The sequence below is a fragment of the Dipodomys spectabilis genome, unplaced genomic scaffold, assembly GCF_019054845.1.
Source record: "Dipodomys spectabilis isolate Male_0828 unplaced genomic scaffold, ASM1905484v1 ptg000165l, whole genome shotgun sequence".
Classification (NCBI taxonomy): Eukaryota; Metazoa; Chordata; class Mammalia; order Rodentia; family Heteromyidae; genus Dipodomys; species Dipodomys spectabilis.
The window spans coordinates 1274162-1302077 of NW_024870842.1; the positions used below are offsets into that span (position 1 = coordinate 1274162).

The 27916-nt window shown below is 49.9% G+C and overlaps 1 protein-coding gene across 2 annotated transcripts in view; it reads right to left on the reverse strand.

The window, feature by feature from the left end:
• Positions 1–11824: 11824 nt before the first annotated feature.
• The window catches only part of Znf423 (zinc finger protein 423), a 327707-nt gene continuing 311615 nt past the window's right edge, over positions 11825–27916 (reverse strand). For both annotated transcript variants that reach the window (XM_042693457.1, XM_042693458.1), the window contains exon 8: positions 11825–12533. In XM_042693457.1, the coding sequence (XP_042549391.1) occupies positions 12504–12533 (30 nt within the window). In that variant the 3' untranslated portion in view covers positions 11825–12503. The remainder of the gene's footprint in view (positions 12534–27916) is intronic.

Sequence of the window (27916 nt, forward strand, 5' to 3'; positions counted from 1 at the left end):
ACAGTTTGAAGACTTCAGGTTTCCCCCATCAATCTACAATGGTGCTGCCCAGTGATCACCACCAGGATGGCTACCAGAGACAGCCGTGGATTGTGGGACTTCATCCTAGCTCTGCCCTTTCACGGTGATAGAGGACACTAAATGTTCACTCTAGCCAATACTGGTGAGGTGGGCGGTGCCAGCCAAGGCCTAAAGGGAGAGAGGCAGACTTGTATCACTGGCCAGGGGTAACAAGACACCTGCTCCATGGAAAGTGACTCCTCACATAGGAAGCCAAAGACCTCCCAGCCTCACCTGCTGTAATCAGAGCCCCTCAGGAAGGTGTCAGTGAGGGCTATGTGGGGATGTAGTTCTCTCACCTGGCACCAGTGAAGCAGGGAGTACCCACCCATTTTTTCCTGTATCAGGAAAAGACAGTATCAGGGGAGTCAGCAAAGAAAGGCTTCCTGTAATCACGAGCTCTGTGACATGACATACAAAACATGAGCATTTCAACAGTTTGTCAAAGCAAAATAATAACAACAAAAACAAACAAACCCTGGAAGTTGTGAAATCTAATGAGAAAAGAAAACACAAAAATGAAATTCAGATGGCAGAAATGTTAGAATTATTTAAGATTTTTAAGGCAGGCTGGGTGCCTGTGGCTCATGCTTATAATCCTAGCTACTAAGGAGGCTAATATCTGAATTGTAGTTTGAGGGCAGACTGTGCAGAAAGTCTTTGAAACTTGATCTCCAAAATAAGCAGCAAAATACCAAATTGGAAGTGTGGCTCAAGGGGTTGAGCACCAGCTATGAGCAAAAAAGCTGAGCAAGTGAGAGGCTCTGAGGTTAAGCCCCAGTACAAACAAAAGGATAAAATAAATATAAATATATATTATATAATATATAAATGTGTGCACTATATATTGTGATGTGTATTATAAATAGTAACAATATAATAGAGTGTAATAAATTAACATATAGTATAACATGTTTGTTTTTGTTTTTTTGTTTTTGTTTTTTTTGGGGTCCGGCTGTGGGCCTGAACTCTGGGCCTGGGCGCTGTCCCTCAGCTCTTCAGCTCAAGGCTAGTGCTCAACCACTTGAGCCACAGTGCCACTTCTGGCTTTTTTCTTTTTGCTTATTTGGTGCTGAGGAATCGAACCCAGGGCCTCAGGCATGCAAGGCAAGCGCTCTACCACTGAGCCATCTTCCCAGCCCCATATAGTATAACATGTTATACAGAAATATTTAAGGCAGCATTCATAAAAATGTATAATCAATTATAAAATTACTTGAAACAAATGGAAAAGTAGAAAGTCTTGGCAAAGGAATAGAAGACGTCAAAAAGAACCAAGTGGAAGATTTAGAAAAAAATCACAACAGAAATAAAAGTCCCAATGAAGTTCAACGGCAGAGGGGAGGGGTAAGAGGAGCTCAGTGAGCCATAAGAAAGAACAGAAACATGCAACGTGAAAAGCAAGCAAAGAAGTAAAAAAAATGCAATCAGAGCTCGTGAACCTGTGGGACTGTAACAATGTCATGAAAGACTTAACATCAGTGTCACCAGAATCCTGAAAAAAGAGCAGGGTCAAAGAAAAAGTATTTGAAGGAATACTGGCTTAAAAAATTCCAAATTTGTCATAAACCTCAAACAGAATAAACTAAAAACTAAAGACAGGAGAAAGGAATTAAGAACAACAAGAGAAAAACAACATCTTCAGGGCAAAAACAATTCAAATTCAAGTGGACTTCTTGTTAGAAATCATAGAAACCAGAGGAAATGGAGTCTGTGTGTTGGGGCGTGTGTATGCACGTGCACACAGACATACACACACACGCACACACACACACACCTGTCCTGGGTCTTGAACTCAGGACCTGGGTGCTGTCCTTGAGTTTTTGTGCTCAAGGCTAATACTCTACCACTTGAGCCATAGCTTCATATCCAGCTTTTTGTTCTCACAGACTTTCCTGCCTTGGCTGGCTTCAAGCCACTATCCTTAGATCTTAGCCTCCTGTGTAGCTAGGATTACAGGTATGAGCCACCAGTGCCCAGCTTGGAAATGGAATGTTTTTTTGTCCAGAAAGAAAGATCTATCAACCCCAAAGCACATATTCGGTGCAAATGTCTCAAAAACAGGAAGAAACACAAAATTTGCTCAAATTAAAAAAAGTAAGAGAATCTGTAGCTAGCCAAGCTACCTTATAAGTATGGGAAAAAAGGAAGTTCTCTAAACATAAGAGAATTTTTCCTCCAGAAGACTTGGAACAGGAGGTAGAAAACCTCAGGAAGTAAACTAGGAGTAAATTCAATAGATCTTCCTTCTCCTCTTGAATTACCTGAATTGTGCTCAGTGCCGAAGCAAAATTTTAATAATGTGTGGTGTAAATCCGGTTCTAAACTTGTGCAGACTAATAATTGAGATGATTGTGAACAGGTGAGGTAAGATTTGTACACGTAATTTGAGCTGGTGTAATGATGACACCAGTAGATTTTAATAAGCTATGTATATATAACACAACATCTACAGCAACTTCTAAACTGTACAAGGAAATCTACTCAAAAACACCAAATCAAAGTGAAATTCTAAAAAAAAGCTTAAATAAGAAATTAGAGAAATGAAAAATTAGGAAAGAAGAAATTGGAAAAATGAAGACACTCTACCCAAGAACAGCAAATGATACATTCTTTCGAGTGTCTGCAGAACATATTCCATGGTAAAGCTATATTATGGGCCACAAAGCAAATATCACAGCAAATACAAATTAAAACCATGGTGTGCCTCCTGGCCACAATGAAATCAGTAACAGAATTATAACTGGAAAGTCACCAAGTACTCAGAAAGTAAACAGGCTTCTGAGTCGTACATGGGTCAGAGAGGCAGTCTTGAGGAAAGTCTTCAAATACATTGAACTGAATAAAAGTGGAATTACAATGTATCAATGACTTTGAGACACAGCCAAAGCAGTATGCAGAAGGAAATATAAGCGCATGTGTATATTTGAAAGGTGGGAAAGTCAAATGTACAACCTATGCTTCCACTGCAAGAACAGAGGTTGCATGTTTTCCCTCATATATGAAAGCTAAAATTGGTTTATAAATATATAAGTCAATACCTTGGGTGTTGTACACATGTGTATAGATATATTAATTGAAATAAGGCAGATTTAGGGGAAAACTTAAAACAGTATAATTCCTTAGAAAGGTCGAATCATAACAAAATAAATAACAGGAAGTAAGTACTTGAAAGGGGTCGGGTGGGGTCAAAGGAATGTGGGTAGACAAATGAAGAGACGTGGGTGAGAATGCTGTTAAAATTGAATGTATATTCTACAAAACTAAGAAAAGTGAGGGAAGGGGTATATTGGAGGGATGGGTGAGAATGTTGAAAGGGGTGACATTGATCAAGATACATTGTATTCATAAACTGTTTTGTTGAATGGCAACTCTTTTGTACAACTACTTACAGATAATAAAAATATTTTTTAAAGATTTAAAAAAAATATAAGAACGAACCTAAAAGCAATAAAATGAAAACAGGAAGGACATACTGTAGAGACGAAATCAATGGAATTGAAAGAAGGAAAAAGAAGAGAAAACAATGAAAGAGTTGGTTCTTTGAAAAGTTAGTGAGTTGATGAACTTCCAAAAAAGACTGATAAAGACAGAAGACAGGAAGCAATATTGACATCAGAAATGAAAGTGGAGCTACTAGTACAGACACTACCGGCATGGAGACAGTAGTAAGGAATTCTGTGAACATTTAAATTTAACAAATTAAGTGACATGAGCCAATTCCTTGAAAAACAGAAACTACCACAGTTTATCTGATATGAAACAGATGGTTTCAAATAGCCTTATCTGTAACTTTTAGCTATTAAAAAGGTTGAGTTCACTGTGGAAAAACGGTTCCCTCCCCATGGAATAAGATCTATGTATGTAAATACAAAGAGAAAGGAACCAAAGATTAAAACCCAGTCCCAGAACAATGTGCTAAGTGACATTTTTGTGACAGGATTCCTAGACATATGCCTGTGTGTACACAGTGTTTCTAGAAGGAATGAGACTAGGATCAAATATCTTCATTCTTAGAAGAGAGCCGACCCCCTGCTTCACTTACTGAAAAAGATGGTAAGGAATCTGGAAGTGGAGGAGCTCTGAATTCAGCAAGCAGCTCTAGTGTCGCTTGCTCTGTTCTGTATGCTGTGAGCAATCAGGAGGGGAAGGAAAGCGGACAGCTGCCTGAGAGAACTTAGGAGGGCTTCCTCAAAGTGGTGGCACTTGGGCTGAGCCCTGAAGGAGGGAGGGGATCTGTTTGGGCCCAGGAGGGTGATGGTGCGTGATTACAGACTAAGATTCCAGGAGACAGGCAAACCCACAATGGCCAGGGACAGAGGGTTCAGGTCAGAGCCAGCAGCCCAAGCTGCAGGGTAGGCAGTTCTCCTTGAAAGGATCCAAGCAAAGACCCACTTTAAGACAGATGGTCCAGCTGGTTTCCTCCTCATACTCTCAAGGCTGACTTTCTTCCCTGCACTCTATGAGGTTTACATACCATCAGCTAAGAAATCTGTCCCTAGGTGCTTAGCATATAGCAAATGGTGGCCAAGTGCAGTATGTCCTCATGTCCACCAGTGTGGAGTGCAGGCATCCTTGTCCCCACTGACAGCCCCAGAAGCTATCTGAGGGTCCTGAACCAGTACCCAGGCTACTGGAGTGCACAGGGAGCTAGAAGCTAAGCTTGAAGTTTATAATGTGCATGTTATGGTCTGGATCTGAGTGTCCTCCTAAAGGCCGGGGGTTTGGAGGCTCAGTCACCAGCCTAGGACCCTAGTGGGAGGAGGTGAAGCCTGGAGGAAGGAAGTTAAGTCATTGGAGGCGTGCCCTGTCTCTTTCTGCTCCCTGGCTGCTGTGAGTGAGAAGCTCTGCTCCACCACGCGGTCCCCACACGGTGCTCTGCCCACCACAGGCCCCAGAGCAACAGAGCCACATGAACCAACTCCTGAAGCAGCCAGCCACAAGAACCTTTCCTCTTCCCATTGGCTGTCACTGGCTTTTTGTCATAGTGAGAGAAGATAACAGGGTCTATTGCTTTGTGCAGGAAACACACAGTAAACAGCCAACACCAGTTTGCTGTTATAACCCAAGGACTCCCACCTCAGAGCACTGAAACCCCCTTTTGGAGATATGGGATCCAAACCTGTAGAGAAGCCATGAAATTGTAGGGACAGATAGGATTTCTGGTGGCCTGTCCCACTTGACTTCTTGGTGTCTCTACCATTATATCATGTCATCAAGACCTGACAACTCTAGAGGTCTTGATGGTTTATCCCTGTTTACAGGAAGGGCAAACTGAGGCATGGAGAGGCCCAGGAATTCAACTTGGACTGACTTCTGGGCTGTGAGGTTAGAAAGGCAAATGGAGATGGCAACCCCTCTCCCCCTGCAACTTCCACCTCTAGTCCAAATCCCAGTGAAGGGGCTCAGCCTCCCTGACTCAGAGCTGTTCCCTCAGTTCTTCCCTTTGCGGTTGCTCAATCCCTCCACACCTCCTCTGCACCTCGGCTGGTCACACACTCACCCTCTCATTAGACACCCAGTGCTTGAGCCATTGATGGTATCCGCTTGTAGTTTTCAGGAAGCCTCAGACTGGCGGTGTCAGAAGTATTTTCCTTGACACACCGGGCCTTATGCTCTGTTTTGTTGTTTTATTTTGTTTGTTTTTAATGTCAGTATAGGGTTTGAGCTCAGAGCCTTGTACTCTTGCTTAGATCAAGGCTAAATGGCATCACTTGATAGCTATCCAGCTATCACTTCTTTTTTGGGTGTGTGTGTGTGTCAGTCATGAAGCTTGAACTCTGGGCTTGGGCCCTATCTATGAGCTCTTTGCTCAAGGCTAGCACTTTACTATTTTGAGCCATAGCACTACTTCTGGTTTTTTGGTGGTTAATTGAAGATAAGAGTCTCATGGACTTTCCTGCCTGAGATGGCTTTGAACCACAATCCTCAGAGTTTAGCCTACTGAGAATTCTGGCCTTTTGGTGGTTAATTGGAGATGGGGCTCAGATTTTTCTTCTTATTAGCTTGGAACCATTATCCTCAGATCTTCACCTCTTGAGTAGCTAGGATTATAGGAGGTCCCAGCAACTGTAAATGTGTGTGTGTGTGTGTGTGTGTGTGTGTGTGTGTGTGTGTGTGTGTGTGTGTGTGCTGGCATTGAGACTTGAACCCAGGGTCTCATGTTCTCAATCATGCTCTCTACTTCTTCTTCTTTTTTTTTTTTTTAAATAAACTCTAATGTAAGTAGCAACAGTAAGAACTGAAATATCTCACATAAAATTCTACATTTTCTCCTCTTGAAAACTGATGAGATTTGGGGCTGGGAAGGTGGCTCAGTGGTAGAGCGCTTGCCTTGCATAATGAGGCCTTGGGTTTGATTCCTCAGCACCACATAAGCAAAAAAAGCTGGAAGTGGTGCTGTAGCTCAAGTGGTAGAGCGCTAGCCTTGAGCTGAAGAGCTGAGGGACAGCGCCCAGGCCTAGATTTCAAGTCCCACGACCAACTAAAAACAACAACAACAAACAAGAACACTGATGAGATCGGGTACCCTGGTGTTGCATTCCCCAAGGGCAGCAGGGGAGATGGGCTGGGTGACGTGTCCCCTGTGCTCTGCCGCCACATTCTGCCACTCTTCTGAGCTGTCTTCACTCACCTACCCACCTCTCTGCATAGCCTGCTGACTATGGCAATTGTTGCAAATGCTCCTGCATTCAGTCAACAAACATAAGTTGAGCACCTATCATACGAATTCAGAGAGAAGAAGGACTCTCTGCCCTTCAACTGACCCTGGAGAATCTCCAGCATATGACTGGGGGCAGCTCATGGGAACATGAAGATTTAAAAACCATTTCCTCTATTATACCTTCATTTTATATTTGGAAATACTGCCCTAACACCACTAAACATATAATGGAACAGCTAATTTGTTCTCCGCCTTCCATTCATTTATTCAACACCTATATACTAAGTGTGTACTCTGCCCTCCTGGTGTTGTAGGTCCAAGGGGTCCAGCCGAGCTGACCACGGGCAGGACTATCTCATTCCACCAGGGGCCCGTGGAGATGTAGTACCACAGCCTCTATATTCAGAGGTTCAGGGAAGGAGGGTGGAGCCTGCTTTACTGCTGGGATGCAGACGTGGAAGCTGAGCCCGGGGCAGGTCGCCCAGAGCCTCCCGACTGGACCCGCGGAAGGGGATCGCCCAGCAGGGGAGTAGCCAGCAGGTCTCTGGGGTGCAGCTGCACTCTGGGGGTGCCCTGGGGCAGGCCCCTCACAGACCACAGGCCCGCGGCCCCCTCTCCAAGGTGATGGGGTGGGGGGGGGTCATCGCATCATCCAAGGCTTGAGCTTCTGGGGCTGGGGCTGGGTGGGGCCCACGACTGGGCTTGGCGTTTAAAGGAGGAGCGGCGAAGGCAGGTGTAAATTATGCATAGCTATTTCTGGAAGCTTCTCGGATTTCTCAAGAGAGAGAAATTAATTTGCCTGTTTGGGCAAATAACACCAACTTTTTCCCCCTGCTTAAGGTCATTTTGTTAAAATAAAATTGATTAACGTTCTCTTTAAAGTTTAAGTAGAAACTGCTCAAACATAGTTTCATGCACAGAGCGCGGTTTGCGCCTTTCAGTAATTAAGATCTGCACAAATAAGTTCACACCGTGCAGTTCCCGCTCAGCCCGCGGCCCTGGCGGGGCCGCTGGGCGGGGCGGCGAGGGTGGGTGGGCGGGGTCAGAGCCCAGCCGGGCCAATCGGGGCTCGGGGAAGGCGGGTCCGGCCGCTGGCCAGTCCGGATTGGGCATGGGCTCGAGCAGGGCGGGCCAAGTTCTAGGCCTGGTTCTGGTCCCGGTTCCCACGGGTCTGTGTTGGGGGCTGGGGCGCTGAGGCCAGGCGGCCTGGGGAGTCCTTGCTCTGCCTGCATGTGGACGCACCGGCTTTAGAATAACTGCAGTCACCAAACGCAGTGCTCGCATCACGGCAGGTAACGTCTCTGCCAACCTCACCTCACGATGATCTCGCAACCTTGTGAATAAGAACTGTTTCATTCTCGTTTTACCAAGGAAAGCCCGCAGCCCAGAGAAGTGAAGCATCTGCTTGGCGTCACACAGCTAGTTAAGTGGCAGTGATACACTCCTGTCACCTCAGAATTTAGAAAGCTGAGAAAGGAAAGTTGTGAGTTGCAGGGCAGCCAGGGCTACAGAAAAAGATCTTGATTTATAGCCCGATGCCAGTGGCACCTCAGCTACTCAGGAGGCTGAGATCCAAGGATCACAGTCCAAAGCAGGAAAGTCCAAGAGACTCTTATCTCCAACTAACCACCAAAAACAAAAACAAAAAAATAACAACAACAACAACAAAAAACCCCAGAAGTGGAACTCTACCCCAAATGGTAGAGCACTTAGCCTTGAGTGAAAAAGCTAAGAGACAGCTCCCAGACTTTGAGTTCAAGCCCCAGTAGCAGCACCCCCCCAAAAAAATTAGTGGTAGTCTGTGAGAATTTATTCTTCGCACTTCCTGGTGATGAGAATGTTGAAATAGCTGGAGCTCCAGGAGCCACTCTGAACCATGAGATAATCTGATAACCCCATTAAATCACAGCTTCCAGATCTTCCCCATCAGGACAATTGTGACCTTGTCATATGAGTTTATTGGTATAGCCTGAGATTTGACTTAGAAAAGAGATACTCTAGAAGGATTTGTCTCTTAAATGCTTATCACTTGCCAGCTCAATTTCACAGGGCCACCACTCTACCTCTACCTTTTGGTTTGCTCTGGGGTAGCAGGAGAATGACCAGGGTCAAGCACCCCACACATCACCCTTGGTGTCTGAGGCCAGGATGGAACTCACTACACACACCAAACACCAAAGATCTACCTGTTCAGTGTGCTGTCCCCCTTGGGTGCCTTTCCATTCCTGCTCTCCTAGTTAGCTCCCACTTTTACGCTCAGCTCCATTTTTCATTCTTGGTTCAGGTCAGTGAATCATTTGTCTAAGGAGGAACATTTAACAAGGCACAGAAAGGCTCAGTTACCATGCTAGTGTGTGTGTGTGTGTGTGTGTGTGTGTGAGTGTGAGTGAGTTCTGGAAGAGGAAAATTCACTGCTAATCCCACTCCATGTTAGAAGGACTATTCTTCATGGCCAGGGCCTGAAGGAAATTTTCACAGCAGCTTTGCTTCAGAGGCCAAAATTCTTACCCACTTGCTTTCTGGAAGCTACTGACACCCTAGACAAGGTCTGGGGCCTAGAGTTCTGGTCCATTTCCAGACCTAAGCACCATTCCTTCACTCACAGAGCCAGTTGAAAGTGAAATGCAGCCACTGTGAGCCACAGGCTTCTGGTCTACCCCAAAGCCAAAGGCAGGTGGCTGGCTCCCTAGAGCCCTCTCCAGGTGGAGCAAGTCCCCTCCTGTCAAGACAGACCCAAGCTCACAGCCCACTCACAGGCATCATTTCAGATGCCTTTCCGTGATCAGCCCAGCTACCCCAGGGCCTTGAAGCTGAGCAGTATACAGTTCCCCCTCTGGCTTGGAAGGGAGCTGGGGGGCCTCCATGCATTTTCCTCTACCCTAGCATTGTTCAGTGTGGGGGAAAACTCAAGTCCTAGCCAGGTCCTCAGTGTCCCCCTACGAGCCCCCTCCCCACAGAAAGCCACAAGGGGCTCTCAGATGAGAACAATGGGGCTGGGCAAAGGGGGAGTCGGCGGGGTTCCCGGGCAGCCATAAACCTCATTACCTCCCAGTCCCCTAGGCTGCCTGTCTCCTTACCCAAGGCAGCAGCCGGCTTCGCTGCTGATTCCCACATGGCGTGAAAAGCTCTTGAACCCCCCGCTGTATTTTTAATGGGGGCAGTGACTAATTTAGCCCTGTGCCACCAACCGTCAAATCAAATCTTCTATTGGTACTTACGGAGGGCTCACCTGGGCTCCATGGGGTTCGAGATAAATCCAGAACTGGCATTGGCAACTCTGGACACACTCACTGGTCCTGCTGTCCCTCAACACTGTCCCAGGTTGGGCCTGGCAGTGGACAGGCCTGGCTGCCCAGCCGGGCACTGGGTACCATGGGGCATTGTTGGGCCTGGCAGTGGACAGGCCTGGCTGCCCAGCCGGGCACTGGGTACCATGGGGCATTGTTGGGCCTGGCAGTGGACAGGCCTGGCTGCCCAGCCGGGCACTGGGTACCATGGGGCATTGTTGGGCCTGGCAGTGGACAGGCCTGGCTGCCCAGCCGGGCACTGGGTACCATGGGGCATTGTTGGGCCTGGCAGTGGACAGGCCTGGCTGCCCAGCCGGGCACTGGGTACCATGGGGCATTGTTGGGCCTGGCAGTGGACAGGCCTGGCTGCCCAGCCGGGCACTGGGTACCATGGGGCATTGTTGGGCCTGGCAGTGGACAGGCCTGGCTGCCCAGCCGGGCACTGGGTACCATGGGGCATTGTTGGGCCTGGCAGTGGACAGGCCTGGCTGCCCAGCCGGGCACTGGGTACCATGGGGCATTGTTGGGCCTGGCAGTGGACAGGCCTGGCTGCCCAGCCGGGCACTGGGTACCATGGGGCATTGTTGGGCCTGGCAGTGGACAGGCCTGGCTGCCCAGCCGGGCACTGGGTACCATGGGGCATTGTTGGTGACTACTCTGGGGTCTCCCCTCAATCTGCCAAGTCTCTGGAGGGTAAAAATGGCAGTTTCCTACTTTCAGGTTGCAGGAAGCAAGTACCCTTAAGTTAAGGGATGACATCTCCATGACAGGGCACTGGCAGGCGCTTCTCTGCGAGGTACAGGTGAATGCACTTTAAGAAGCAGGAAGCTGCCCGCCCTGGGCCCTTCTAGGAGGTGGTAGGAAGGGAAGCTCTCGCATGGGTCACCAGAAGCCCCTTGATACGGGAGTGCTCTGGATCATGGCGTAATTGCTCCAAATTCCATGCCCGTGACTTCGTATTACAGTATAATTAGGTGCAATCTGTCTGGCCTGTTTCATTTCCGTTCTGCAGAGGGTAATAACCAATTTCCTCGCCCCTTGTGGAAAGTTGGTGCAGAAGGGCTTCCCCATGTGGATTCTGCTCTCTGATTGGCAAGTCAGTCCAGCAATAGTGTGGCGAAGGGACCCAGGAGACCAACTGCAGGGTGGCCCCTTGGTGGTACCAGGGCCAGGGCAGGTTGAGGCAGCGAGGTGCCAGGGTACCGTCTTCAAAGACAGGTTCCTCTGGGAGCAAGCACCTCCTGAGACTCTGGCCTCTGAGCACCTGCCAGCCTCTCCTTAGTCCTGGCTTTGCTACAGGTTTTACCTAATTTTAGTCTGGAGCCCCTGGCCCTGGATTGCAGGTGCTGAAGGGATGCCCCTCACCCTGCCACATTTATGCCTTGGCCCAAGCTAGAACCCAAGCGCTCCTTAGAGTCTTGGTGCATGGCGAGGGTTATCCACGTGCCTATCTGCCTCCGTTGTGGGAAAACCAGTCCAGTGAGAGGGATAGACGAGTAAGGAGGATGCAGCCTGGATAAGCACCAGTCAGCAACCTGGACAGGCCGGGAGATGCTGCCTGTGTCCCTGGACACTCAGTTTCTCCATCCAGGAATGCGAAGGCTGGGGAATATCTTTTCCCTGGCTCTTTCCCCTTTGACGTGAGTGACCACTGCCAGCTCATCCAGTGGGCGTGGATTAGAGGACAGCTGTGAACGAGCTGGGTCTGTTGTGGGCAGGGCCCCAGGGGAGAACCCAGAGGAACTCCTGGGACACACACCTCCTGCCATCCCCACCTCCTGGCCCCCAACGGAGGAGAGAACCAAGCCACCTCTGCTCATCGCATGGATTCCCTTTATTGAATTGAACTAGTTACTGAAGTCAGATCAAGTCACATTTAAAAGCAGACCATCCAGTTGCACTGAAACCGATTATATTCATTACATAGTTTTAATCACTGTCCGGTGAACTGGCAAATCCAATCAAAGCATTAGTCTTTAATTAAAAAAATTAAAAGGAAATATTCAGACAATAGCCAAGCAATCACATCACGATGCACAATTACCTAGAATTGCAATTAAAAAGTAGTTAACCAAAGGGGATGGGGGGGGGGAGAGAAAACAAGAAGAAGAAAAAAATAAAGCAAAGGAAAAAAAACACTAATCTTCTCTTAAGGGGAAAAAAAACTATCAGTATAATACATGAAGAAACAGAGGACAATGGCCTCAAAAAGCAGGTTCCTATAACACTAGAAATGTAGTCTGAGGCAGAAAACTCTAAAAAGCACACTAGCTGGAGCAGGACAATAAAAAATACTGAGCATGGAATACTTTTAATCTCTGCCATTAATATTCATTTCCAGCTGCTTATAATAGCAGCGCCTCATGGCCAAATCATTAGAGTTTTACATCTGGGTTGCAAATGACACTTTGATTGGATGTAATGTTCAAATGGCCCTCCCCACGGCGTCTCCGGCAAGCCTTCTGCGGAGAGGTGTCCTGTCGCGCGGTCTCTCACTGTGCGTGCTGGCTCATCGTGTGGTTCTGCAAAGGCAAAGAAAGGAGACACGCATGAGGGCAGAAGAATGGCGAGCATGCCTGTCCCCTCCCACCTGGTGCCCGGACTCCGGGGCTGCAGCAAAAGAGACTCGATTATTACAAAACAAAATGCAACAAGGAAAAAGTGCCCGGGGGACGCAGCTGCCACCGCGCCACGTTGATTCGGGGGCTTGGGGATCAGTTCCTGTCACTGCCAACCTGGACTCCCTGCAAATTGTTTTTATTTTTATTATTTCAGGTCTTACCATGGGATGGGCTACGCAGAGGGCAAGGGGAAATGCTGGGGAGGTGGCAGGAATTAAAAACATCTCTATTTCTCTCCAATGAAGAGCAGGAAACCCTGTGACTCCTGCAGGCTGGCCCTACGTCCCCTCTCCATCCTTCCCTAGCTGCTCCGAGCCTCACAGAGGGAGACAGCAGATGTGCAGAGCAGCTCTGCAGCCAAGAAGCACCCGAGTGGGCGCAGACATGCAGAAGCAGCGGGGCGGCGGAGGTGCCTGCAGCCCAGGCAGGATGGGTCACTCAGCAGGGAGGGTCCGGGACGAGCTCCACTGCAGGCTTCTGGGAGCCTGCCTGCGTGGTCACGTGACACTGCTTGGGCTATAAGGAGGGATGCTGTGCACTTTGGCTCAATCCACCAGGGAAACCCAGGGCCCAGGTGGGACCCTGCGGCCAAATGCTTCCCTCTAGCCACAGCCCACGGCCTGTCCTCCCTCCTGCCAGCAGAGTTGATCTGTTTCCATCAGAGCCAGCAGCCTGGGGCTGGGGGTGGGTTTTGGCTTCTGAGCCCACAGTCTTTTCTTTTTCCTCTCTCTCTCTCTCTCTTTCTCTCTCTCTCTCTAATTCAGACATATTCCATCCTAAGCCTCAGGTGCTGATCCATCTCAGGAAACCTGGAAAAAGGCAACAAAGTTCTCCAAAGACAGAGTAGCCAGACTTCTTCTCCCTCCACAGCTTCTCAGGGATGCTTCTGCCTCCCAGGCTGGCACCCCAGCCAGTGGTCCAGGGACCCTGCGCAGGCCAGGAACAGTGGTGTGCAGTTCTGATATTGACCACTGGGGGGCAGAGGAGGTGCTGCTTTTTTTCTCTCTCTCTCTCCTGATCTCCAGGTCTGGCTGTGAGGCGGCCAGAGATGGACAAGGCTTCTGCAGGAGGCAAGGGGCCCAGGAGAGACATAGAACCATGGTTACCTGCTGGCACAGGGCTCCGTGGCATATACTTCACACCACTGTGGTAGCACCCATAGTGATACTGCTGAGTCCTCCAGCCCCTAGCACTCGATCCTCACAGTGCAGATGCTTGCTGGCATCCATCCATGGCACCAAGTGTCAACTAAATACTCTTCATCGGAACTATGGGTATAGGCCAGCATGTTTCATGCGATCCCAGGCACATTCTTGCCCTCTGTGTGGTGTCTGTCTGTCTGTCTTTCTGGCTGTCTCTGTCTCTCTGCTGAAGGGAAATTATTGAGGCAAGGGGCAAAGGATCCCATGTGGACAAGGAATGTGCTAAGGCACCAGGGCTGACTAAGGCCAAAATGGGGACCCAGTACATAGGGCACCTATGGGAATGGTTGGGAGTGTAGACTAGGGACCGAGCAACTCTAGTGAGACTATTTCCACAGACAGAAGAAAGCCAGGCATGATTTTTAATCTGCACAAAATCCTAGAGGCTGTCATCCTAACTTAAGATCTCAGTTCCAAATCAGCTCAAGCAAGAAACTGTGAGAATCCCATCTCTAAATTAATCACCAAAAAGCCAGAAGTGGATCTGTATCTAAAGTGGTAGAACACTAACCTTGAGTGAAAAAGCTAAGGGACAGCACTCAGGTCCTGAATTCAAGCCCTAGTACTGGTATGTGCACACACACACACACACACACACACACACACACACACACACACACACACACACACAGATCCTGGTGGACCACCCGCCTCCAGTGTGGGGGAGGGGGTTTCTGAGGACCTCTGGCCAGGATCCCACAACAAGGCCCAGTGTCACCTCATCCACATTGGCTCAGCCAGGTGCTGTTGGTGCGGATGTGGAAACTCCCATCTAGACCAGTGATGATTCGGTCACTGTAAGACTAGACACCGCTCCTCTGGGTAAAACAGCAACAATCCTTCTCACTTAAGGAGCAGCAACAGGCGGTTCTTAGATTAGACTCAGGAACTTCCTCCAAAAGGGTTCTGAGAAGAGTAAAAATTCCTTCCCTGAGGTTTTACTCTAGGAACAAAAGCCCAGGATGTCACGGCTGATGGAAATGTCAAAACGTGATGCCCAGAGGGGACCAGGCACCAGAACACTTTCAGCAGGGCATTTCTAAGTACCTGCTGGGTGCTCTGCTCCAGGCTGCACAGTGGGGGGCAAGGGAAGACTGGACCCCCCCTGGACCCGCCCTTCAAGGCGTCTGCCTTGGGCAGTGAGACACATGGGCCCTCAAATGTCATGGGTTAATGACATGATGGGTGGCTTGGCAGAGTGACCCAGGCCACAGTTGTGGAGTGTGCGCTGGAGAGCCTGGGCAAAGCAACCACCCCTTTGTCACCCCACGCCTGCATGCTGAGCAGCGGGCAGGGGGCGGATGCTCCATCAAGTCTTCTGGAGAGTTCCCTCCTCGGGCATGGTTCTCACAAGGGCATTCTGCCTTCGTGTCTATTTCTCTGTTTATGCCTGTGCTATATTTAGCCTCTTCTGAGAAGGAAGAAAATCGTTTTTTAAAGATGCCATCGACCCCCAGATGAACATTTCTTGGTGCCATCTAGGCTGGAGGTGGGATCTGGGCATGATGGGAAGAGCCTGGATGACAGCCTGACATCCACCCATCCCCCCCCCCACCTCTCTCTGCCAGGGAGACACAGGTGTGGGGCAGAGAAGCAGGTGAGGAAAATGAAGCAAAGTGGGAGGAGTGAGTGGCAATGGCTGGTGGCTGAATCAATGCACTTGGCAGCCATTGTGTGCTTCAGCCTGATTCGGGGCCTCTGCCTGGTGCAGGGGGCAGTCTGCAGCAAGGACACGTCAGTGGTGGGCAGGTGGGCGGGCATAGGCATCTGCACACTGTCAGTACTGCGTCAGGCCCCTGAATGTGTCACCCTGGCCTTGGCAGGAACAAAGTCCAGGCAGTACTTATTTACCTAACATTCACCCCTTCGTGCACACAGGGGACACGTACTTCCTGCTGGGTGACAGTCATTAGCTCCTTGTTTAGAATTCATCAGTGAAATGTTCCTGATCCCAAACTCAATCCAGGTATGCGTTGGGTGTAGGGGGAGTGTGCCAGGTGTATGGAACCTGGTGGTTGGATTGTCTGCCCTAATTCACTCTAAATGGCCTAGCTGGAGGCTCTGTTCTGGTCCAGCTCTGGCTTCTCCTAGCCCAGCACGAAGGCCTGGACACGCATGTATGGGCCTTCCCTGGCCTGCAGCCCAGGATCATGGCGCTAGTTCCTGTTTTTATTCTCTGGCCCTTGGACCAGACCCAGCCCAGTCTCCCCTTGCCAGTGTCCTGTGGAAGGGTGAGAGGTGCTTCGCCATGCTGGCTGCTTGGGGGCACGGAGCTATATCCCAAGACGTTCAGCCGTGGGTCAGGAAGAGTTCTCTGAACTGCAGGTCACTCACCCAGGTTCTTGTTAGCCATCTCCTAATAACAAAATGCCTGTCAGGTCCCAGCACCTCCCTTGGCCAAGAGCACCTCTCCTCTGTCCATTGGCACTGGCCACAGCCTTACCTGCCACAGCCGGCAGTAGGCTAAGATGGGCTAAGCCCTGCGTTCTGGCTTGCCACTTGGCAGCTATGAAGCCTTATAGCAACTTCTCTGAACTCTGAGTGTTAATTAAGTTCACCTCTTTCTGTGATGCCTGGAGGACCTAGAAGATAATGTGCATGAATACCCAGATCTGGCCCGGAGTGTGCCCCACAGATCTCCATATTGGGGCCCAAAAGGCTCTTCCTGAGCAGATAGGTATCTAGCCACAGCATTGCTCCCTGATGGTAGACCAGGACTGAGCAGCATGCGGGCCTTTAGGAAGGACAATTGGAGAGGTTTGATGGACTGAGAAGCAATACCCTCTTCCTCTCTGTCCCATCTGGTGAGGTTTCAGGAGTCCTTTTGACATAGTCCGGTCATCAATGGCCTTGCCCTTGGAGCAACAGGCATCCAATGAAGGCTTCACCCTCATTACCCTCTGCAAGTCCACTGCTCCTCCTCCCACTCTGCCCAAGAGCATGGGGTCTGGTGGGAAAGGGAGGGAAGGGTGTGTGTGCATCCACTCATTTGCTCACTGCACAGACGCTGGGAGAGTCGGTCTGCCATGTCCTGGACTGGGCAATGAGCATCCAGAGGTGTAGAAGCTCTGGCCCTGGCTTGGTGGTGAGGGCAAGGGTAGCCATATTTGTAGACACTGAAGGTCATATGATGGCACAAAAAGGACTCATCTTTGGAGTTCTGGCTCTGGCCACTGAGGCACAAGAACATTTAGCCCAGCCCAGAGTGTCCCACCTACGTACTCCCAAAGCCCCATCTGCAGACTATCCAGCTTCCGACTTAACCACCTCCCTCTGCTTCCCTGACGGGAAGAGGTTGTGGTAGCTTTGCCATGACCTTTCTTCGGGGATAGGGAACAAGGCCGTGAGCCTAAGTTAGCCACAGAGAGAGTCCCTGTGTGGTTAGGCAGGAGTGCAGGAGCCCTGTGGCTGGCTCCCAGCCCTCTACCACGGGCAGAGAGAGCGAGGAGGAGAGGCACCCCAGGCCTTTCCAGCTTGTGGCTGGCTGTGGGAGGGAATGATTTCACCAAAAGGGGAATGGAGAAAGGACTGTCCTCCAGTACTGGGCTGCAGTGTCAGTGCACTTGTGTGCTCGAGCATGCGCATGGAGATGGAGTTTCCCAGGCAGAACTGGCCACCTGGACAAGATGTGGCTGACATCCGTAATGGCCACAATTCAGTGGCCAAGGCTCCCTACACACCAGGCACCTCCTTCAGATTTCCTTTTTGTTCAGTCAGATAAGCCTGGGGACAGCCCTCGATGAGCCGAATACTCTGTATGTCCCTACTAGACAGATAGGAACACTGAGGCACACAGAAGCCGGGTCCTACAGCTGGGAATGGCAGTGCAGATCGGCACCCGCGCAGTCTGCAGAGCCTCCTCTCCACCGTGGCGCTGCTCTGCCTGTGAAATGTGAAAAGTGCAACATATGTTGGGGGAACAATGAATAATTCAGCCTGGCAGAAGTACAGGGTATGCGCTATGGAGACAAGGCTGGAAAGGAAGGCGGGGGCCTTATTGATGAGACTCCATGATGCCAGACAAGGCAGCTTGCCCTTAAATCTGGGCCATAGGGAGCCATCGAAGGTATTTGAGCTGTGGAGTTCCATAACTGCAAGACAGAGGGGGAAGTTCACACCTCTAGTCCAAGAGGCGTGTCCTCCGGGCCTTCTGCCCCCGTCTCCCTCTGCCCTTACCCCCACCGCCATCCTTCCCTTTGGGGAGGTGGCCCTGCTCCCCATTTTTGCTGTGTATCACCTGGGTAGCCCCTCTCTGCTTGTGAGCACTTATTTTTAGAAGCGTTTGACAATCGTCCAAGGGTCTAAGACGAACAGATGGCCTGTCTTAAAGGCTCGTATGTTCGCTAGTTTGCACTTCTGACAAACGGTATGCACACTTGAGAGCGCCCCATAAACAGTGTGCAATGAATACTCAGAACACAATTTAGCTAATGCACGTCATTAAAATTAGGAGTGAGTGATGGCCGGGGCTTCCTCTAAATGCCTGCAGTGACGTGGCAGCTCCCGTGGGGCGGGGCGGGGCGTGATGTGGATGCACCCTACTTCTCCCAGCAGCCATTGCCAGCCCCGTCCTCACAGCGCAGTTAGAGAACTGCCCCGCGATGGCGACTCCTGCCTAGAGTGGGGTCAGTGATCCACTGGCCTGGGAGAAACCCCCGTAGCTTGAACAAGGCAGAGGGAGAATAGCAGGCTCACATGTCCAGGGGACACGCGTGGCTTTCCTGTCCGTGCCTCTCAGACACTCTGTCATCTGTCATCCAGAGCAGTAGGAGGAGAGCATCAAAGACTCTGGGCCTGGAAGGAGAGCCCCGTATCCAACAGGCAAGTGGGTGGCGTGGGGGGGGAGGGGGGTGTCCCCAGATTCAGGGACCCAAGTCCCTGGGGGACAAGAAGAGCTGCATGTAAGGTCCCTGGCCCAGATTGCTTCTGTGAGAGTTCACCAAGGAGCCAGCCAGCCTGCCTGTTTCTTTTGTTGCAAGGAGTCCACACAGGAAGGGGTAGCCTCTCTCCCAATCCTTCACTTGGCCCCACCACACCAAAGACCGAAGCAAGTGGCCTGATCAACTACTAGTTCCAGAAATTAGGAAACATCTTCCCTGGGAGAAACTATTGTTGTGAAAATAGAAAAAGCCCCATAAACTCCCAAGGGGACAGGTTCTGTCCTGGTACATTTTGGAAATGAACCCACTGGAGAATAGATTAGTAGGAGGAAGCCAAAGCTTCTATTAGGAACCCAGCTGTAAACAGGCTCCCACTCAGAATCACCCAACAAAACAAAGGAACCACTATTACCCACCCAGGGGACCACAGACTCCAGGGAGCCACATTTTATACACAGATGTGCCCTATCGCTGTGTTTGTGAGCAGAGGGTAGAGTGCGAGAGGTGTGCAAAGGAGTTCACGGCTGTTGGCACAAGCCAAAACAGATGAACTATTTCTGGGGCTGCTTAGTGGTTTGCTCCTCCCAGACAAGAGAGTACATGGGTGACCGCAAGGCTTGAGTTAATTTGGTCGCTGTGGCTCTGTTCCTCCAAAGACGGGTGGAGGTCCCCACTGGCTAGGCCCCCTGGGGTCTGGGGCTGTGACAGACTCAGAGCTGGGAGGCACTGAGGGCTCAGCAATGGCAGATCAGGAGACCAGACTTCACTGGCATGAGCAATGGTCCTGCCTGGACCTATGCCCTGGTCCTGTCTGCCAAGTGGGTCCCTGTGATCCCTACTGTAACTGTCCCAGCCTGGCACCTGCTTGGACCCCAGCCCATAGTTCATCTCAACTCAGGTAAGCCACAGTCCCTATCCTCAAAGATATGAGTCTGGCCTCTAAAAATTATACCAGCAGGGCCAGGAAATCAGAGCAAGGCCACCTATTTCAAGGCCTCAAGGAGACCCCCAGGTGATAGCGGTGGACTGCCATTGGAAATGGGCGGTGCCCAAGGCACATACCTGTGATCCCAGCTACTTGGGAGCTGGGGGTAGGAGGATCTCAGTCTGAGGTCAGCCCAGACAAAAGCACAAGACCCTATCTGGAAAACAAATTCAAAGCACAAAGGACTGGAGCATGGCTCAAGTGGTAGAGTGCTAGCCTAGCAAGCATGAAGTGCTGAGTTCAATCCTTGGTGCTACAAAATTAATTACTAAATTAATTAATAAAACGGGAAAGTGCATGGGCTCCCAAGACCTAGTGAGGAGCTGATCCTCTCTGTGCCTCTGACTGACAAAGCTCTGGAAATACTTCAGGATGACTGCAACCAACAGCCTAGCCCTAGAGATACCAAACTCTCCGGGACTGTGTGAGTCAGGAAAGAAAGGGAGGAATCACAGATCATCTGAGTCCCCTGGCCAAGTTGGACTATGGTCCAGATGAATCCTCAGGCTCAGGGACCAGGAGGTTCCCAGCTTCATGCTGCCAGTGAGTGCAGCCCAGGCCAGGCGCAGAGCCTTGATGCCCGGCAAGGACAGTGCCAGTCTCAAGGACTCAGACTTGGTGAGGAAGGGGCAGTGCTTCTCAGCTCCAGGCGGTGCCAACATAGCTAGCTCTTCTGGTTGTCTGGATTCATATAAACTGTAAGATTGCTGAGTTTTAGAAAGCAGTACTCAGGCAACCACAACCCACAGAGAATGAATGTTGTTGTACAGAGATCTCAGATGGCCTGTGTCTCCCAGGGTAGGGCAGGGACCAGGGACTTTGTGTGGCAGGAGACCCTGGTGCTATCTAGGGTCCTCATCTGCCTGAAGGAGATGTGGGATTGTTATGGCAGAGTTCTAAGAATGGAGGACAGAAGGAAGGTCTGGCAAGGTTACAACTATTGTGGCAGGTCCTGGGAAGCAGTACCCTCAAGGGCACGATCCCCATAGCTGGGGTGTGCCTGGTGCTAGCAAACCTGGGGAAACCAGGTATATACGCACAGGGAGACCGGAACTTCCAGCCTTCCAGAGGCACCTAGGAGCTCCAAGTGCTGGTGTCAGGGGTGGCTCATCTCCATCTGGACACCACTGCCACTTGCCCTGTCATCCAATAGTGATCATCATTATCCCCTCAAGCCTGCCCCATCAAGCTCCTCAGGGATGCAGGGGCCAGGAAGTGTGGGAACAGCCTCTCAGGAGCTTGTGAAAGTAGCGTCGGAGCCAGGACTCCAGAAATGCCCTGTACAGAATTTGCATGCATGTGTGTGTGCAGAACCTCACAGTCTCACACGTGTGTGCACGTACCTGCACAGACCCCTTCTTTTTCTCAAATACTCACAATCATGAAACTCTCTCCTTTCCTTGGATATCCCAGTTTCCCTGTATGAATACACCAACACACCCTGATACCTTACAATCTCTTACATGCATGCATGCATGTGTGCACACACACACACACACACACACACACACACACACGCATCATACTGCTGGGACCCCTCCAGCAGCCCCACTTGCTGGTGACAGAGAAGCTAAGCAGACAGGGCCACCAAGAAGCCAGTGGAGCCCTCTTCTGTGACTGGAGGGTCAATGCGTAATCCCCCACCCCCACTCCTGCAAAGGGTCAAGGAGAGCCAGAGTAAATCCAGACCTCTGATCAAGATACCTTCAGTCCCGCAGACTCATCCATCTCTTCAAATCCCCAAACACACCAAGACTCCCTGCCACAGCCCTCCCAGTCCACTGCACCCACTCTTCCTAGGCTTTTCTCCATCCCATGCTGTCTCCTGGTAGCTGCTGTTCTGCCTCTTCACCCCAGATGTTACACACCTGCAGATGTTTCTTTCCAGCATGTTCTTCCTTTTGCAGTGAGCTGTTTACCCTACACCACACCTGCTGCAAACCCTAGGCAGGACCTCTCCTAGCTCTCCGCTGCACCGTGCTTGAGCTTGGAGATGGCACTTGAACTGAAGCAGATGATCTGCAAGCTGGGCACCAAGATGAACTCCACCCACAGCACAGGGAGAGGAGATCCTTGTCCAGTGCACGTTAAACCTTTTTCTTTTTCTTTTCATGTGTGTGTGTGTGTGTGAGAGAGAGAGAGAGAGACAGAGAGAGACAGAGAGAGACAGAGAGAGACAGAGACAGAGAGAGACAGAGAGAGACAGAGAGAGACAGAGAGAAGGAGAGTGTCAGAGTGTGTTATGTGTGTGGGCACAGGGGTTTGAACTCAGGGTGTTGCACTCTGGCTTGGCTTTTTCATTCAAATCTTTACCACTTGAGCCACATCTCCACTTCTGCCTTTTTGCTAGTTAATTGGAGATGAGTCTAAAATACTTTTTTACCTGAGCTTGTTTCAAACTACAATCCTCACATCTCAGCCTCCTGAGTCGCTAGGATTACATATGCATGGGACACTGGTACCTGGCTGGTTTTTCTTAAAAGTGTGAGGAGTTCCTTGAGGACATTATAGTAAGTAAATAAAGCCCATGGCAGGACAAACATTATATGATTTCCCTTGTAAGAGGTGCCCCACGGAGCTGGGAAGGTGGCTCAGTGGTAGAGCGCTTGCCTTGCATGCCTGAGGCCCTGGATTTGATTCCTCAGCACCACATAAGCAAAAAGAAAAAAGCCGGAAGTGGCATGTGGCTCAAGTGGTAGAGCGCTAGCCTTGAGCTGAAGAGCTGAGGGGCAGCGCCCAGGCCCAGAGTTCAGGCCCCAGGACCGGACCCCCCCCCAAAAAAAGAGGTGCTCCACATGGCCTCACTCAGGACAGAGAATGGCATCATAGTTGCCAGGGGCAAGGCAGAGACAAGGGGCCAAGAGTGAGCATTTGGTGGAGCAAAGGTCCAGTTTGGATAGATGAGAAAGCTCTGGAGATGGAGGATGGCGATGGTTGCATAATGTAGGCATACTGAATGCCATCAAGCTGCACACATTAAAAGGCTGAGTTGGGAGATTTGCTGTTACATGTATTGAAAGCAAGGTGGGCAGGATCGTCCAGGGCAAGCAGGACTGGTGGGAGTGAGGGCTGCATTTTAGGGCCATTCCTAGACACCCACTCGCACATCTCTAGTTGTGACTGGACAGTACACAGACTGTGGCAGCTTGTGGCGGCCTCAGCCACCATGCCACCTGCCAGTGCCTGGCTTCAAGATGGCTCCATGTGAAGGCACTTACAAAGAGCCTTCATCTGGGCAGGTGGAGCTGACCACCACAGTCAATGGGGCAGTTCCCGGTGCAGAGAATCATGGGGAACCTGGGACTCTGGCTCCCACAGCCTACTGCAGGAAGGGAGGTTCTGAGTTCTCCTTGGTCCTGAAGTGGGGAGACGAGAAGCCATCTTTGGGTAGTTGTGTAGGCACACCTACACACGCCTCAAAGTGTTAGCTTGTTGGCAGGGAATTTCCCCTTTGATTCCCCCCCCTGACTCTGCAGGTTTTAACAGCTTCTGCATACAGTCATCATATTTTCACGAAGAAAAAAAATCAGGGCAAATAGCTGATGGCTGGGACAGAATACCTGAAAACCAGGGCTATACTGGGAAATCCAGGTCACACCATCACTAATTATACAGAACACATATGTTTAGGTCCCTAAACTAAGCCAGAGCTTTTAGGTTTTGTAAATGATACATGAAAACTTTCATCAGACCCATTTCTAGTTTCTTCCTTTTTGTTGTTGTTAAAAGGAAAACTTCCCTACATTTTCAAAATTTCTATAAAATTACCCTTACCAACAAAGAACTCTTTGTGGTAGATGTTTTCAGGGTGGTTGTCCTCAGAAAAACATCATGCCCCAGCACCCCCAAAATGACTCCTGGAGCCCACGAGCCTCAGCCCCCTGACTGCAGGGTAGAAGCCCCAAGGATGGACCTCATTTGCTGTGATGAATTATGCGTATGCACCAGCGATCCGAGCTGCAGCTGAGACCGATTACGGTTAATGATTGCCAGGGTCCTTGTGAAACACGTACGTGTGCACCCTTGTCAGTCCAGACAGGGAATTGGAATGGCACAAAGAAGGGCAGAGGGTGATCCCACCACACAGAGAGGCAGGGCTCTACAGGGTTTCCCACTCCTGGGAGACTCAGCCCATAGACTGAAGAACTCTGTGGCTTAGCTACAAAAGCCTCCTGTGTCCTCTTGTACACATCTGACTTCCATTCAAGCCATGACACATCCTCCCTATCACACACCCATACACCAAGAAGGAGGACTTCCCAATGCAGAACTCACTGTTTCCATATGGCAGACCAAGAATCATCCGCATTCTCAGCCTGTTCTATCCTCCTCTGCAAACTAAAGATGTGTGTGTGTGTGTGTGTGTGTGTGTGTGTGTGTGTGTGTGTGTGTGTATGCATGTGCACACTCAGTTTTAAAGTGGGGCAAGGCATACATAACAATCAACTATGGAATTAAGAGACAGATATATTAAAAGGAATGTATTTCCTGGCATGTACCTCAATAGATTTAGAGCTGATAAACAGATAGGATTGTGGATAATGAGGCGATAGGTAAGAGGATGAATTGATGAATAACAGGTGGATGGATGGGTGAATAGATGAATAATGGATGGATGAATAATGAGTGGACATATGTATGGATAATGATAGGTGGATGGTTGGATGATGGATGGATCCATGGATGGATGGATCCATGGATGGATTATAGATGGATGGATGGATGAATAATGGATGGATTGATAAATGATAGGGATGATGGGTTGATGCTTGGACACATGGATAGATGGATACATCTGTAGATGGACAGATGATGGGTAGATAGCTGGATGATGGACGCTGGATGGATGGATCCGTGGATGGATAGGTGGATGGATGGATGGATGATAAGTGGATGGATAGAAGGATGAATGATAGGTGAATGGATGGATGATGGGTGGATGGATGCATGAATGGTGGTAAATGGGTGACAGTGGATGGATGGATGGATGGATGGGTAGATGGATGGATGGATGTTGAATGAATGTATTGAATAATATGTGAATGAATGGATAAACAAATGGTAGGAGACAGTGCATGAATGGGTAGTATGTAGATGGGTTGGTGGAAAGAACAAAAGTGTTGAGTTCAAATCTGTGACCCTAGACTCTATAAAGACTTCACTTTTTACAAGTACCCATTTGCTCATCTGAAAGGTGGAACTAAGCAAAGCTACTTTACAGTGCTGTTAAAAGGTTCAAATTAGAGATTATATGTAAAGGTTTTACAGCCTACAGAATGGATGCAGACAGGACACAGTGTCTCAGCTAACGCTCTTCATGGGCTTTGCCATCATTAACAAACAGCTCAAAGCCTACACATGTGATACAGCTTCTTCAGGGAATAAAATGGGGAGATGAAGATGGCACTACCGGCAAAGCATATAGCTTACTGAACTGGGCATCAAGTATGATTTAACGTGAAAAAATGCGGTGCCTGATAGTAATGGTAGGTGCATACTAGCCATGAAAATTATAGGAAAGCTCTCAGTCTGAAAAACAGACAACACCACAAAGCTTCCACAACCTCTGGGCCATCCATGGCTGCATGCTCCCAGCCTCCATGCTGTGAGGAGGCAAGATGTCACAGGGACCAGGACTTCCGGGTCTGGATCACACAAACTCCCTCATCACCCCACCTGCTCCAGACAATTTCAGTAGCTCACCTCACCCTGCCCCAGAAAATTTTAGCATCTTGCTTCCAATGCCACATTTTATCTATTCTAAGACCTCAGAGTGTAAAGAATAGTCCAGTATTTGATTTATCCCGATAGATATCGTCAATTAAATCATATCACACAAATGAGGTATTCCCATTTAAGAGATGATTTTGGGGAGTGCCAGGGCTTGAACTAAGGGGCCTAGGAACTCTCCCTTAGTGCCCCCCCCCCAAGCTGGAACTCTTTCACTTGAGCCACAGTTCTACTTTTGGCCTTTTGGTTTAACTGGAAATAAGAGTCTCACAGACTTTCCTGCCTGAGCAAGTTTCAAATCTCGATCCTCCATTCTCAGCCTCTTGAGTAGCTAAGATTACAGGTGTGAGCCACTGGTACCTGGTTATGAGATGTTTTAATGAGAAGTATGCAGAATATGAGAATAAATATGAGACTGTCTGTGAACTATGCAGGCAGCTTGACAATGTGTCGGAAGCCTCATGCTCTTCGTACACATTGCCTCTACTTCTCCAAGTGCTCCCTTTTCCTGAGGATGAAATCAAGGCTCTTTCTGAGCCTTTCTGGAAGAGCGATCATCTAGCTTACCAGGGGTGGCACTTGGGTTGAGCCCAAACAACCCCATCCTCAGACTATGCATGCCCACCTAACTGTCCCCGAGTGCCGGCTGCGGCCCCACGGTCACCGCCCTCGCCCACAGTACAGCCACGCAGACTCCTTGCAGACCCAGCCAGCCCCTGTTTGATCTTGTCTAAACTTCAGAAGCAGAGCGAGCAGAGCCACGGTCATTATTGACACAGCAAAATTAATTTCTTGCCATCTCCTCCCTCTCCCCTCCGAGCCCACCCCCTCGCTCGCCTCTCCTGCGAGTGCTGACTGGTGCTTCTGAAATGCCAACTTGCATTTCTCATCATTAATTTCTTTCTAAATGTCATTAGTAATTGTTCCTGCTCGACCAAAGAGTACGTTCCAGGCTTCTACCGAGAGCATCCTGGTCTCTTCTCTCCGCTGGTGGGGGCCAAGAAGCTCCACCACCCCAGAGCACAGCCCCCCGGTGAGAGGCTGCAGCCCCTTACCCCACAGCTATCTCCAGGGAGGGTCTGAACACAAATGGGCTCACAGCACAGCACCTGCCTCAGCACCGGGGCTACAATGCCCAGGCTCGGGAGCAGGCTGCTGGGTTTACACCTCAGCCCGATACAGCCCAGACATGCCTCAGTTTCCCATCTGCAGATGGGGCTGCCTGCCAGACTGGTTGAGTCATCACCGTCATCCCCACCAGCTCCTTGCATGCTACTCACCAACTATGCCACGTGACATCAAGAGAGTGGCCTCGTTAAGCTTGTCCCTCCTTTCAAAAGTGGAAGCGTGCCGGGCACCCGTGGCTTGCACCTGTAATCCTAGCTGCTCAGGAGGCGGAGATCTGTGGATTGTGGTTTGAAGCCAGGCCAGACAGAAAAGTCCCTGGGAGACTCTTATCCCCAAGTAACCACTCAAAAACAGCAAGTGGTGCTATGGCTCAAGTGGGAAAGCACTAGTCTTGAGCACAAAGAGGCTCAGGGACAGTGTCCAAGCCCTGAGTTCAACTGACCACAAAAGATGTGGAGAGTGGCATCAATGTCAGCTTGGCCAATTCTTCCCCCAGTGCTCCCCCTACCCAGCTATCAGCCCTCCTAGAGGGCTGGGCTCTGAGGCAACGTTTCACAAATATTATTTTGCAGACTTTCACCAACCTGAGAAAGGCCAGGCACGAGTGGCTCATGCCTATAATCCTAGTTAGGAGGCTGAGATTTAAGGATCGTGGTTTGGAGCCGGGCACTAGTGGCTCATGCCTGTAATCCTAGCTACTCAGGAGGCTGAGATCTGAGGATCACAGTTCAAAGCCAGCCCGGGCAGGAGAGACTGTGAGACTCTTATCTCCAATAAACCACCAGAAAACCGGAAGTGGCGCTGTAGCTCAAGTGGTAGAGCGCTCGCCTTGAGCTGAAGAGCTGAGGGACAGCGCCCAGGCCCAGAGTTCAAGCCCCACGACCGACAAAAAAAAAAAAAAAAGGATCGTGGTTTGAAGCCAGCCTGGGCAGAAAAGTCGGAGAGATTCTTATCTCCAATTACCCACAAAAACGCCAGCGGTGGAGCTGTGGCACAAGTTGTAGTGTCAGCCTTGAGCGAAGAGACTAAGAGGCAGTGCCCATGTTTTGAGTTCAAGCCCCAGTACCAGCACAAACAAATAACCTGCCAAGAGAAGCACGGAGACCCTTTGTACAGTGATGCCCCTGATGCAGGGGTCCCACTAATGCCACTGAGCCTCCCTCCCTCCGCCCCCAGCCCCACCTTTCCTGTACATTAGCTTCTTTGTCCCTGTCTGTGCGGAGCAGGTCTGGGCATACCTCGGCAGTGTTGGAGCAATGTGGTGTCCACTGTTACTGATAATATCATTGTTATCAGTATCATTGTTATCAAGAAACTGAAGGCATTTGGTCCCATTTGAGACAGCACCTTCCAGGGGCT